At 37.8% G+C, this 14,886-nt stretch overlaps 1 protein-coding gene across 1 annotated transcript in view; it reads left to right on the top strand.

The window, feature by feature from the left end:
• The window catches only part of OTOP1 (otopetrin 1), a 32,657-nt gene extending 19,346 nt beyond the window's left edge, over positions 1-13,311 (top strand). Inside the window, exons 4-6 of the mRNA XM_072620223.1 lie at positions 4,514-4,644; positions 6,656-7,572; positions 12,610-13,311. Coding sequence (XP_072476324.1) covers positions 4,514-4,644; positions 6,656-7,572; positions 12,610-12,780 — 1,219 coding nt within the window. The 3' untranslated portion in view covers positions 12,781-13,311. The remainder of the gene's footprint in view (positions 1-4,513; positions 4,645-6,655; positions 7,573-12,609) is intronic.
• The last annotated feature ends 1,575 nt before the right edge of the window (positions 13,312-14,886 follow it).

Genomic DNA, 14,886 nt, shown 5'->3' on the forward strand with positions numbered 1-14,886 from the left:
CAGGCCATTTTAATTCAGTGCAGTTCAAATTAATTTAAACCAACATTTATCAAGTGCCTAAATGTGTAAGAGCTAATGATCACAGGCAGAATACAAAGTTTAGATTATTCATGATCTCTTTTCATGAAGTTTATAGTCTGGTGCAGGATATGATACAAGCATAACTACCTATAGTAAAAAATAATAAATAAGAACTATATTGGATTGGCATAAAATGAAGTGCTTTTCTAAGTCAGCAAAGGCAGCCAGGTGACACCACAATATACAGAATACTGGGTCTTTAGTCTTGAAGACCAGTTCAAATCCAGTCTCAGACACTTATGAGTTGTGTGATCTTGGGCAAATCACATATCCTCTGTATGTCTCAGTTTTCTCAGTTGTAAAAAGGAGATAATAATGATACTTACCTCCTTACAAGGTTATTTTGGGGATCAAATGAGATATTTGTAGGTGTTAAGTACATACTAATGATTATTAGCTATTAATATCCTTACAGACTTGGTGGGGGAGGGAAGAAATATCAGGAAAGGCTTCCTGGAAATGTAATATTTGATATGGGCTTTAAAGGATGGATGGAAATTAAACAGGTGAAAGGGTGAAAGGAGATCATTGCAGACATAGAGAACAGAAAGAGCAAAGGCAAAGAAATATATCATTATCCATATCTATAATTTATCTCTATTTGTGTTGCTGTCCCTGTCTCAATCTGTCATCCTTAGCATTAGCTATATCCACATACACACGTATATGAATTTGTATATATACTCAGATACATATGGCATGATGTAGTAGGTAATAGATGGCCTTCTTGAAGTTATGAAGACCTTGGTTTAAGACTAGCCTTTAACACACACTAAGTGTAACCACAGGCAAGTCTCTCAGTGTACCCAGTCAAGTTTCTCATCTGCTATCATGATGGGAGTTCTATGTTTGGAATTTCCTAAATTAATGAAATCACATACAAATGCACGTGAAACACACATTTCACATACATACACATATATTAATATACCAACATTATGGATTTTACCTGTGATTTTGTTTCATGTTGCCTCTGACAACATGAAAGTAATAAGATAGTAACCCCATGTTTTTTTGTACAGAAAAAATACCCTTTCCCATTGTGTGGGATAGCATGATTCCCGCCCCCCCCCCTTACTCAAATTGACTGCTCAGAAGTGTCTCATAGTAAAAATAGAAAATCTCCTTTATTCAGTTCTCGCAAGAAGCGGCTGGTCCCTTCACCAGTAAAGTTGGAGTTGGAAGGCGCCTTACAGAAGCAGAATGGCAATTTATATAGACCCTGACTCGGAAATCCCCCTCCCACAGCTGACCATTATTCTCATTGGCTGAGAAACACGGTCTTACATTCTGGGCATGAAATCTAACCAATCCCTTTTGAAACCTGGTTCAAATTTCCTGCTTCCCCAGACATTATAAAGCCCGTGAAAATACATGTCATTAGATGCAAATTAGGCATTGAAAATATATGCAAATGAAGCATTGATGACTCATGCAAATTGGGCATTGAGAACTTATGCAAATCAGGTGGACCTGTGTGAGGACTGCAGACTACGTGCACATATGCAAATTAGGTATTGAGGAATTAGTGAGTCATATCCAATCATTGATCCTACTGCAATACATAGCCTTATATGGAAATTATCTGACTCTGGAAGAAACCTGGGCCTAAGGTCTCTTCCACTCTGGGGAGAAGATTGCATATCCCTGAGAAGTCTTCACTAAATCTGTTCCCATTCACCATCACTATCATTCACCTAGATTTTTGGCAACAATGGTTAGTTAGTTTTCTGTCCAGACAATGTCCTCTGTATACTGTACCTCTGACCCTAGTGTAAAGAAGGGAACAAGCTGAGGTCCCAGGGCATTTATGTAGTATTTTACAATTTTCAAAGTTCTTCTGTCACAACAGTCTTTTGAGGTAGTTAGCACAAATAGTTATAGACCCATGTCACAGATGAGTGAACTGAGGCTCAGAGAAGTTAATTGACTTGCCTATTGTTACATGACTGGCAAATGCTGGCATGGGGATTGGAATCTTCTGATTTTTGTGAGTTCTTTCTGTTACATCCTACAATAATAGCTCACATTTATGTGGCCCTTTCTATATATTACCTCAGAGCATCTAGACCCTAATCATTCCAGCAGAAAAGAGCATTTGTCTTTTCTTTTCCAAATATGCTTATAGGCATGTATCCCTGTTGGAAAAAAAAAAGGCAAAAGAATAAGGTTTTTCCTGAAAGGGTTTCCTGGTAGGAAGAGGGAATTTTCAGTGCTGAGGATTTCCATCTATAGCAAGGGACCTAACTTCATTTATTCTCTTGTGGTTGGGGCTTAACTGTTGTCCCAGTTTGGAAAGGAGACAAGGAAATATAAGTTGAAACCAGAATTGTAGGGAAGAGAGTTCTTTTTTATTGTGCTCTGGAGTGATGAGTATCAAGGAATAACAAAGGTAGTTTGGGCAAATCCCCTCCCTCCCCCAGTCCCAGAGAAGTTTCCAAATCAAACCAACACAGGGAACATAGCCAGATTCAGTTGCTAAAGGCAATGACTGTTGGCAAAGGAAGGGCAAAAATTAATTTATTGTACTCAAAGTCAATTGGACAAGGAAATAAGAACAAAAGAAGAAAGTGGAGCCATACATATTATTAGCAAATGAAAGACAGTCTGAGTCAAATACTATTGTCTGTGTTTGTTAATTGCTCAACACAATACCGCACAGACATTTCATTAAACTGAGAAAATCTACAGGAGCTAGACAAATGTCATATCAAACAAATTTTACATGCATATTGATTCAGAAATACATCCACCATTCTATTTTATTCTACATTCCTTCCTGGAAATTCCACCCTTGACAAAGATAAATATTGTATTCAGGTGGCAAAATGCTGTTTCTCCAGTTAGCACTGGACAGCTCCAGAGGATTTCATTAGGGTCCAAGTAAGTTTTAGTAAAGCTTCTGTCTCCGCAAGTCATTTTGGGCTTCAGTTTCTTCATCTATAAAATGAGGGGATTGGATTAGATAATGTTTAAAATCCCATTAGTCTCAAAGATTATATACATATATGTATACATGCATATATTTAGACAGACGTTCTAAAAACCATTTCCATTCTAACATTCTGTATCCATCTTCTATGTTTACTTATATTCATAACATTTTTTTTGTGAATTATAAGATTCTTTTCAGCTCTAATTTGATTTGACATACATTTATTACTTAACCTGGTAGAAAAAAAGGGGCAGGGGGGTGATTTGAGGATGTCTTCATGGAGGAAGTAGCTTTAAAGGAGGGAAAAGACTTCAGTGGATGGAAATTAGAGTGCAGGGGCACAGCATTCTAGGCATGGCATCAGCAAGGGAACAGAGGTGAGAGAGGGCAGGGTAAGAGCAAAGGATAGTTAATTGAACTAGAATGACGGGCATATGGAAAAGAATAGTATAAAGGACTGGACAGATAGTGTGGAGGTAGATAACAAGGGGCCTTGAATGACAGAGTAAGAAGCTTGGCCTCATTTGGCAGGCAATGGGGAGTCACTGAAAATTTTTAATAGAGGAGTGATGTGATAATAGTGGGGCATGAGAAATTGTTTGGATAGTAGTGGAAGGTAGATTGGAGAAGCAGTTTGATGAAAATCTGGAGACAAGATGACCAGTTAGGAAGCTGTTACAAAGACCTAGATGTGAAAAGTGGAGGGCCTCATTTAGGGTGATTCTAGTGGGGATAGATTGAGAAATATTGCAGGAACAGAAGGGGTCATTAGTGTCCTTAGAGAGAACTCTTTCATTAGAAAGGAGGAGTCTCAAAGTCAGATTTTAAGGGGAGGAATGAGGATGTATTTTGAAAAAGGTGATAGCTAGTATTTATGACTTTTCCTAGAAATTTGAAAAAGTGGAGGAGAGGAGAAAAGATAAATAGCAGTCAAGGGAATTGTTATTTGGGTAAGGGATGTCTAAGGAAGAATAAAGGTTCACAAGAAGGGAAAGATGGAGCAACTTCACAGAATTGAAGGGAGGGGACAGGATTGAGAATGTGGATGGACTTGAACAAGGAATTAAAGTCTTCTGAGTCTAGAGGAAAGGAGAAATAGGTGGGTGAAGACCTTGAGATCAGAGGATTGAGGTTCTAATATTTGCTATTCCACATTCTAGGATTCTTTTCAGCTAGAAGATTCTATGTTCTTATGTTTTAAGGATCTTTCCAACTTTAGCCGCCTATGTCTATAGCTAGTTCAAATTCCAGCTTTAGGAACTCTGCTTTTGGAATGCTGTAGATTATTAATTTAGCATATGGTCAACTCTGCTGAATGACTGATTATGCCAGAGATGAAATTAGGATAGAAGTCCTGGATTTTGTATTTTGAGAGGACCCTCTAGCCTGCCCCCAAAGAAAGTGATTGATTGTCCCTGCCTTAGCCCTAATCATTGGTTACTCTTCTTTGATAGCCGCTATCCCTGAGCTAATCAAGCACATGGCAATGTTTTCTAGGTTCGGCCTGATCCATTCCGTATTCACAAATTTGCTCCTCTGGGCTAATGGTGTCCTGAACGAGTCAAAACACCAACTCAATGAGCATAAGGAAAGGCTGATGACTCTTGGCTTTGGAAACATAACAATAGGTAAGGTTTGGTGGTGAATGTTTTGCTATCTGGCATTGCCTTATAGGTATGGTGCTTCAGTTTCCTCACCTATAAAATGGGGATAATAATAGCCACATATCTCCCAGTTATGGGGATAAAATGAGATATGATTAGTAAAGAACTTAGCACAATGCCTGGCACACAGTAGGCACTTAATGAATGATCGCTCTCATCCCCTTCCTCACCTTCTCTGCCTATATGAGGCTATGGTGAATTGGATTTTCTTTTTATCCCCTTAACTTACTGACAGTCTTTCTGAAATGTAGGACTTTGATTCTTTTCATTATTAAATCGAGTTCACTGAACTTAAAGAAAGTTTTATTAATGACTGAAGATTTTGCAGGGCTTCATAATGATTTGCCTAAAGATAAAATTCCACATTGTTCAGTACCACACGCAGAGGTATGGTAGGCATAAGAGACTGGCACTTGAATTAAATGTATATATTTTGGCCAAGTCCATCCTAGGCCAGATCAGTGATTCAGGCTTAAAATGCATTCCTGGTCTATAAAATACAATAAAAGCAACTTTCCTAATAATAAGAAATTAGAAGAACACAAATTCTAAAGCTAAAAAGTATACTGACTCAGATAATACACTTTTTTTTCTCTGCCTAGAGAGTCAGCACTTCAATCAACCATGAGTATTCTCTGCAGGGTAGTGAGAGATCCAGTTAAACCTCTGATCCAAACTCCTCTTGGTCTGGGTTTTCTATGCCTCAGGTGGCAAGCAAGTCAATTGGTTCCCTAACCCCCTTAAAGGCCCAATCTAGTCTACTTAAAGCACGTGTTTCTCCTCTCACTGCATATTTGTTCATTTTCTTTTAAATCAAACCTAAGATATTACCCCTTTCTCTTAAAAGTGTGTGTATACATGCACATGTATACATACACATATGTGCGAATCAGCTAATTAAAGTTATAAAAGGAAGAAGTCTAGATTTGGAAACAAAAGAGCTAGATTCTAGTCCTAGAACAAGTCACTCTCTGATCCTCAGTTTGATCTTTTGTGAAATGTAAAATATATATACTTTTGTTATCTCTCTAGCATGGTTTTTGTGTGAATTGCAAGGAGATAGTGTACTTTGTAGTCAGAAATCCCTGAATAAGTGTAAGATATTAACTTTTTTGCATTCTTTAGAAATCCTCTTTGAGCATATCTTTGCAGGAATCTCTTGCTTAACAGAAATCATAAACAGCTATTTGAATTGATAGCGAAGCCATATTGAAAATTTTAGATCCAATGGAAATTGTTCCTTAGTCTTTCTCCCCTCATTTTTGCCTGCTGACATTCTATATATCATCTTTAAAGGTAATTCCATTTCCTCCATGAAGCCTGCTTTAGATCTCTTCCTTCTCTTTTCTCCTGGCAGTGGTTTCTTCTTTTGGACTAACATAACTACATCTTAAACTCTCATTACACTTTTATATTCTAGTTGCTATGATTATCCGTTTTCATGTCATCCTCTCACTAGACTATAAAGTCCTTGTATTCTTTTAATACAGGGTATATGTCTCATTCCTCTTTATATGATCCTTCCAGATTGCACATGGTGAGTGCTTCAAGAAGGACCAGAATTTAAGAATGCCTTAAAGAACCAAGTTTTATCAATTGTTATAGTGCATTTTTTTAATCCATAAGGCAAAAAAATAGGTAGTATGAAAAATTTTATTTTTAAGTAAAATTATGATATCAACTTATAATTATTTGCACAGTAAATTATATTAAAATTATTTTTTAAAATGTCTATCAATTGATGTGCGTTGTCCTTCTAGTTTTAATAAGGGATTTGAACACTGATTGGTGTGCCTGGAAGAAAATGAAGTTTCAGTTCATTGCATAGAGTAGATGCTTATTAACTGTTTCTGAATTGAATAAAACTTTGAATGAAGTAGATTCTGAACCATCACTGATGTTGAGGAGTTTGTATTTTTGTTTCTCTGACTGAAGTGATTTTCTCTTCCCAGTGTAACCTATCTTTTTCTTTTAGCCTTAGATGATCACACACCTGAATGTAATTGTACATCCACTGCCCTCTGCTCCATAATTTCGCAAGGAATTTATTATCTCTATCCTTTCAACATAGAGTATCATATCTTGGTCTCCACAATGTTCTATGTTCTATGGAAAAACATTGGACGCAAAGTTGAAAATCACCAGCATCCAAAGATCCAATTTAAGTTTCGTGGTGTGATGATGGGCACAGTTGTCGGTCTGACAGTGCTGGCTACCACAATTGCCATTGTTGTGGTCTACTTGATCCAGATTGGGCGTTCAAAGACAAACAGCGAGTCTGCACTCATCATGTTTTATGTATATGCTACCGTCTCATTGATGGTGATGGTCTTAGCTGGTATTGTAGGAGTTTGGATTTATAGGACAGAAGACACATCATTGGATGAGTCCAAAAATCCTGCCCGAAAGCTTGACTCAGACCTCCTGATAGGAACTGCCTTTGGGTCCTGGCTTATTTCTTGGGGATCCATCTTGGCCATCATCTGTGCTGAGGAACGCCCTACATACACATGGTACAACCTGCCTTATTCTATCCTGGTGATTCTGGAGAAATATATTCAAAACCTTTTCATCATTGAATCCATACACCGCAAATCTGAGAAATATAATGACAACATCAGGACTCTTAGGGTCATATCCATATGCAATAGGAATTCTACTCCACTCAGTCCTTCACATCAAAAGAATAGTGGTATGGCAGGAGATGCTGCTTCCAACAGCCGAGAATTGGCATACATGCTCAATGGAAGTATTTGTTTGAGAGAAGACTATATGACAGATAGCAGAGAACAGAATCCAGCTACAAAATGCAGTCCACATTTCTTGCCAGCTAACACCAAGAGAAAAATCCTGAGGAATATCGTAGCCTTTTTGTTCCTCTGCAATATTTCAGTAAGATACACTAAATATTATGCATAAACTATGTCAAATGGGTTAGGGGGAGGAGGGAAAGAAGTTGGAACTTAAAATTTGAAAAAAGAATGTTAAAATTGTTTTTACTTGTAATTGGGAAAATTAAATGTTAAATCAATAAAAGATACACGAATATTCTGTCTAATATTAGCAGGTAGGAAAACCAAAAGCACTTGAATGTTATGGAGCCATAGAATGATAAACTCTTAGAGACGGAAGCAGCCTTGTTCTGGTAAATGATTAACAACCATCTCTATGAAAAAACAAATGTCCTTAGGATATATTTTGTTTAACCTGCATTATTAACATTTTCTTCTTTACTTTCTTAAGTCTTGACAATCAACAACACAATAAACCAAGTTCTGATATGTAGCATTGATTTCTGAGGTATAGAGGCTTACATTGAAAATTTAACAACTGATTCTCTCCAGCTGGCTTCAGCACACTAAGGCTGGAGGGGATCTTAGTGGTCAACTAGTCCAATTTCTATTGGGTGCAGGAATTCCCTTTTAACATTTCCAGTACCTTGCTATCTCTACTTAAACATAATGTTACATGTTACCTTATGAAGCAGTCCATTCCCCCTTTGGACAGCTCTTCCCATACTGGAGTGCTTTATCATTTCCTTCTTCAGTGGATTATAAACACTAGATAAAAATAATAATAGTAATAGTAACTAACATATAAATATTATTGATAAGGGGCCTCTGGGTAAAAAATCCAAGCCAGATACAATGGAATTCCAGCAAAATGGTTACTTTTAGGCTCTATTCACTTGGACATGGGAGAGTTTTGTTAACCCAAGAGACAAATTCTGTGTTTTATTCCCAGGGCAGTCAGTTTCATTCAAAATGAAGCTGGATCTTTGCAAATCTTTGACTTTTACCTGCCTCCCTTTACCAACCAGCTAGTGAGGTGATATCAAGGTTAGAATGATATGAAAAGATAATAAAACTTAAGAGTTAAAAGTCCTGGTTTTGAGTTTTGGATGCACTACTTAACGGTTGCTGACTGTGGACATATTATTGATCTCTCTGACTCCATTTCTTAATATGTAAAATGGAAGTAATACCTTCCCAGGTGTGCTGTAAGGTTCAAATAATATAATACAATTGAAGCAGTAAAGAGTGAGACAAGTGTAAGCCCTTAGTAAAATTGCTTCCTGTTCTGCAATTGGTAGTTGATATGATAAGATGGGGAGGTGGGCACTAACTGGATAATAGTAAACTTAGATGAGTTTGGAATTAGTTGATGGACTGGACCCAAAGAGTCTTGACTAATGAAATAATGTCAACCTGAAGAGTCTTTAGTGGGGAGATATTGGGCTCTGGCTTTAACCCATTTCTCCTCAATATTATTAATGACTTGGATGAAGGAATCCATGGCATGCCTATCTGAAAAGTTTTGCTAATTTATATTAGATGGCAGACTCAAAATCCAAAAAGTGATCACAAGACTGGAACAATGGGGTAAAGTTGTGGTGAAACACAGCAGTATTAGATATAAAATCTTGCACTTGACTTTCCCAAATAAACTGCATCAGTATTAGATGAGGAGTTTTAGATGGTTTGAGTTGAATACAAGTTCAGTATGAGTCAATTGTGTGATGTGGAAGCAAAGGATACTCTTGCCAGGCTTCTTGGTTAGCATAGCAGTAACTACCACAGACAGTAAGAATCATGTTTTTTACAAGTAAAGCATACTATTCCTAGGGGTAGGCAATCACAGGCACAAAGATAAGAAACAGATTCCACCTTTCTATATCTTTTGTTGTTGTTTTTCATGTGTGTGTGCGTCTGTGTGTGTGTGTTTTGCCATTTACTCTGTATAATTCTTTCCTGTCCCATCAGGCAAGTATTATCTCTACTTAGGTAGTGGATAATTTGGAGGGGACTGCAATGCTCTTTAAACAGGGATTGGACTAGATCACTCATGGAGCCCCATTGGGTCTCAGTTTCCTTATCTGTAAAATGACTGAGTTGGGTTAGATGACCACTGTGGTACCTCCTTTGCTAAATCTGTGATCCCATGAATGTTCTTACTCTATCACTCTGTGATTTTGAAGTTTATTATTTGAGTGGTGTAAGACAGAAATGACTTGCCTATGAGGATTAGTTTCTCATCACTTGAGACTTACTGGACTTACTGGGCTGATTGTAAGGGGGATTGATGCTGGACATAGAAGTCGGATTTGAGGACTTATAAAGTCCTATTGAACACTGAGATTTCATGATTCTGTGATTTTAATTCTGCATTCTCCAGTTTGGTCCCACTCCTTCATCTGTCTGAGAAATAATCAGTTTTCTTTCTAATCTGAATCTTCTCTTTAATTTAAACTCATATCCCATGTCATCCTCTTCTGATCATCTGTGGGTGGCTGTCCTTGAGCCCTAAACACCTGGCTCCCTTTGTTCTCCTGCTAAGCAGGTTTACAATTGAGAGAGACATGGGAAAAGCCTTCAATGAATGCTCGTCAAATTGAATTCTCTAAACCACTTGACCAAATCAACAAATAGTTGTAGAGCACCTGTTGTGGGAGAGACTAGCAGTGAGGAAATATAAAGAACAAGACATAGGCTCTACCCTCAAGGAGTCTCATTGAGGTACTAAGAAATACATGGAAAATCACAATTAAGAGCACCAGGTTGACTGACTGTGGGAGGGGCAGTTTGCTATAGAAAATCATAAGAATCAGCTAAATGGTGTACTGGATAGAGTGATAGACTGAGTCAGGAAGACCTGGGCTTAAATAGTACCTCAGATAATAGCTAACTGTTTCATTCTAGGCAAGTCATTGGACTTTTCTCAAGCTTAGTCTTCCCATCTGTAAATGGGGTTAGCAATAGCACCTACTTCACATGGGTGTTGTAAGGACCAAAAGAGAAAATATGTGTAAAGCATTTTGCAAACCTTAAAGCATCACATGCATTCTAGCTATTCTTATTATTATTAAAAATGAGAGATCAATGTGCGTCAATGAAGTACTGAAAGTTTTGCTGACTCAGCACTGTTCCCAGTCCCGCTTGTCAATCAGTATTGAGCAAGGCATCAGCCAGGCTGCAGTTTTTGTATTACCTGCTATCCAGATCATAACAGATCATCCCCTACCTGTTAGTTGGCACATAGAAACCCATTTCCCTTATCCATAATCTCATTTCCTTATGATGCAGCGAGGTGGGGAGGACCTGAGATGTAATAACCCATCCCATTTTGCTGACATTGGCCTATCCAAATTGTTTTTATCTCATTATAAAAGTTATCCATAAAAGCTGCCTCCATCTTGAATCTCTGGCTGATCTCTAGTGATCAAGACATCAACATGCTGTTTGGTGTATTTTTTAATAAACTCCTCTTAGTTGTCTTTTTCCTGAGTTTTGCCTTGTTATTCAAGGCCAGATTTTCCTTTAAACAGAAAGAAGGCATCAGGAAGAAGTTAAAAATTGGATAATTGAAAAAGGTCTTGGAGGATGCATCATTGAGTTATAATTGGAAGGTACATTAGAAGTTATCTAGTTCAACTTCTTCATTTTACAGATGAGGAAACTGAGATCCAGAAAGGATAACTTGCCTAATTTCTAATAGCTAGTAAACAGCACAGCCAGACTTTAGATCCAGATTCCCTAATCCTAAGTTCAATGCCCTTTCTTGATATCATCTGCATTGTTGTGGAGGAAGAAAATAAACATCTTCTGTTATTGCATTCATTTCCATTCACTTCAAATATATAACAGATCAGTCTACCATACACAGTACCTGGCTAGAAAATAGAGCATAATTAAGGATAGTGAAATTTCCCCTCTCATTTTTGGGGAAGACAATATTTATAGAGAAGAAGTTTTGTGTTATAGTGGATACAATGGATGGGGTATTAGTTTTAGACTCAGAAAATCTGGATTCAAGCTGGTTTACTAGCTGTGTGTCCCTGGAAAAATCACTTAACTATTTTAGGCATCAGATTATTTATTTACAAAATTAGGATAGAAACATTTGCACTGCCTAAAAGTGTAAGACCAAAAACCATTCCCCAGTAGATAGTCAATGAACAGAAAGATCTGGGCATCCATTACATGCCTGTAATTCCTGCTACTTGAAAGTCTGGGGTTTAAAATGCAGGATGAGCCATACATTCTTAGATATGGCCAGCGTGGGGCTTTGCTTTGCTGGATCATGCATATTTATCACAAGGGTTTTATTTTTATTTTATTGTTTATAGTTTAATTTAGAAAGGGAAAGTAGGGGAGGCAGATTATAAATGAGTATTTTTAAAAAAAAGAGTGAAAAAGGAAAGACAGTTACACCAGTACACTCTTGGAGCTTGAAATGGATCTAACCATTTTTGGAAAGCAATGTGAAATTAAGAGAAGAAAGTGACTAAAATATCTGTATCCTCTGACTCACTGATTCCACTGTTAGGCATATACTCTGAGGAGGCTGATGAGAAAAAGAAAGGCCCCTTGTACCACAAAATACTTGTAACAGCACTTGTATTGGTGGTTCAGGAATTCAATGACAACCTGTTGGGGGGTATTATCTGTACTTCTCAGTGGGCTATGTGAGCACTGAGGAGGAATTGAGTCAGAGAGGGTGAGCAAAAGCAAATGTAACATGGGATTTCAAGATATTGAGTTGACCAGGAATAGCACTGCAGCTGACCTTGACTACTTTTTTAATTATTTCATTCCATTTTCTTCATGTTTCATTTAATCCTCACAACTCTCTGCAGTACAAAATTTTTCAAACTGTTTAATTTTACTAGGGATTCCTATTCAGGTATGACTTGGAATAGATCACCTTTGTGGTCTCTCTTTGAGCTCCCAGCTTCTGTGATTCATGGTAAGTCCCTTACCCTCTGTGGGCCCAAGCTTTCTGTAAAATGAACCACTTGGACTCACAGAGAACCAAGGTCATCTCTGGAGATGTGAGGCTATTTTTGTCTGAGGTTTGTGTGGAACCAAGCATAGGCTTCTCAGGAGACAAGAACTGATGACAATACATCTCTTTTCCCTTCTCATACAGCTTTGGATCCCACCCGCCTTTGGATGCCGGCCTGAATATGACAACGGATTAGAAGAAATTGTTTTTGGATTTGAACCTTGGATAATCGTGGTTAACCTGGCAATGCCCTTTTCTATTTTCTACCGCATGCATTCAGCTGCCTCTCTATTTGAGGTCTATTGTAAGACGTAGACTCCTCGGTACCCATGAATGGCTGGAGGAACAAACAAATCCCAAAATTCATTCTCCTGCTATCTGAGAACCACCAGGTTCTGCAAATATTACGTTAGCAAACAAAGGGACAAGTAAATAGATTGTGCTTTTGCCTTTCTTTTTTATATGCAATCATTGTGTCTACTATATTTTTAGGGATTTTTAAAATCCTCAATTAGTGTTCAAATTTTTGATGAACAAAAATCCATAATGAAGTTGAATTTAAAAAAATTTAATAAAATCACATCAATTTTTTTCTAGTTCAGTTTTTTTGAAATAATTCCACTGAATAGCATATGCTTTGTAATTAGAGAATATATTGCTGGTTTGGAAAGTCATATTTAATTTTTGAACAGATATGTTATTTGTCATTTTCTCTGGGGTAACTTGTACACATATAGATGCTGATAGAATTTTGTGCACATTTTTACTCATGAATGTTTTGGATCTTTTATATCCCTTTTAAATGACTATTTCTATATTGTAATAAAGTTAGTTCTTTTTCTATAAGTTGGCATTTTTTTTTCAAAAGTCAATTTGATTCAACTAAACAAAGAATGATTCAGGAAGGAAGGAAACAAGCCCTTATTAAGTGCCTAGTATATGCCTGGAATTATGCTAAGCAGTTTACAAATATGATCTCATTTAATCCTCACAACAACCATTATCCTCATTTTACAGATGAGGAAACTAGCGCAAATAGAGATTAAGTGATTTGCCCAGGTTTCCATAGCTACTGAGTGTCTGAAGTCAGATCAGAACTCAGGTCTTCCTGACCCTAGGTCTAGTATTTTATTGACTGTGCTTACCTGGTTAAGCATATATTATGTAAAAAAACAAAACAAAACAAAACAGAGGCAGCTAGGTGGCTCAATGGATAGTGCACTGGGCCTGGAGTCAGGAAGACCTGAGTTCAAATCTGACCTCAGACATTCGCTAGCTGTGAGACCCTGGGCAAGTCACTTAAACTTTGTTTGCCTTCATGATCCACATAAACCACTCTAGTATCTTTGGCAAGAAAATCCCATAAGGAATCACAAAGAATTAGACAAAACTAAATATCTGAGCAACAAAATGTACAAAACACTGGGTTTAGGGTTGAGGTGAGCATGGGCAAAAGGCAGTTCCTACCTTTGTGGGGCTTTTTAGCATTATGCCAATGATATATATTAAACATATATATGATGTATATATAACATATAATATATAAAACTAAATATGATGAGTGTATACTAATGTTGCCTTGTTCTTGTTTATTCTTCATTCTCAAAGAAGACCATGCCATCAGGAAAGATGATACTATGACTTGAAAGGGAATTAGATTTAAGTGAGGCAGGGCTGCGCAAAGTCACCAGCCTCACTTTCTTCTTCAGAGCCATCTGGGTCTAGTGGCCAAATATAGAACAGGACTACTAGGGATGGCCTCCTAATGTTGCCTGGGTATCAGCTGGACCTGTCTTTGCTCTATAGATGGTGTTGTTTGGTCCTCCCCATGACTTGAGCCCCCATCATAGAAGCAAACTGGGAATCTCCGGAGTTAAACTCACCTCTAGACATGCAGTTGGCTACAAGTGCTAACAGAAATCTAGGCGAGCAATAAACAGATTTAGTAAAAGAATTAATTGGAATAGAAGTGGAAACTAGAAACATTGTCCATTTTGCAAGTGAGTGGTTCACTGTCTCCTCTCTCTCCCAGTATAGTCTGAGAAGAAAGCATCCTTCCTCCAGCTTCCTTCTCAAAAACCAAGGAAAACAGGGTGAAGTCTCAGCTTCCTCGAGCACCTGGGGCTTGGAACTGTTGGTCGGCTTTCTGTTCTTGCTGCAGTTTTTGGCAGCCTCTCTATGATGCCAGCAGATGTTAGCAGTGTGGGCTTGCTCACATCCTGAGTACTCAGCTGGCAGTCTGGGTCTAGTTTGTCAGGCTCTTCTGGGACTCCTTTCCTGCCTGACTCCATGACTCAGGTTCCTTTGCTATGTCTGCCACATGCTCAGCTCTCCTTTCTTGCTCCCCATCATTACTGGCATTCTCCCAAAGTAATTGTAGTGTCTCTTAGAAATTCAGTGTCTTGGCCCATCTTGTAGGAG

The sequence above is a fragment of the Notamacropus eugenii genome, chromosome 6 (genome assembly GCF_028372415.1).
Source record: "Notamacropus eugenii isolate mMacEug1 chromosome 6, mMacEug1.pri_v2, whole genome shotgun sequence".
Lineage (NCBI taxonomy): Eukaryota > Metazoa > Chordata > Mammalia > Diprotodontia > Macropodidae > Notamacropus > Notamacropus eugenii.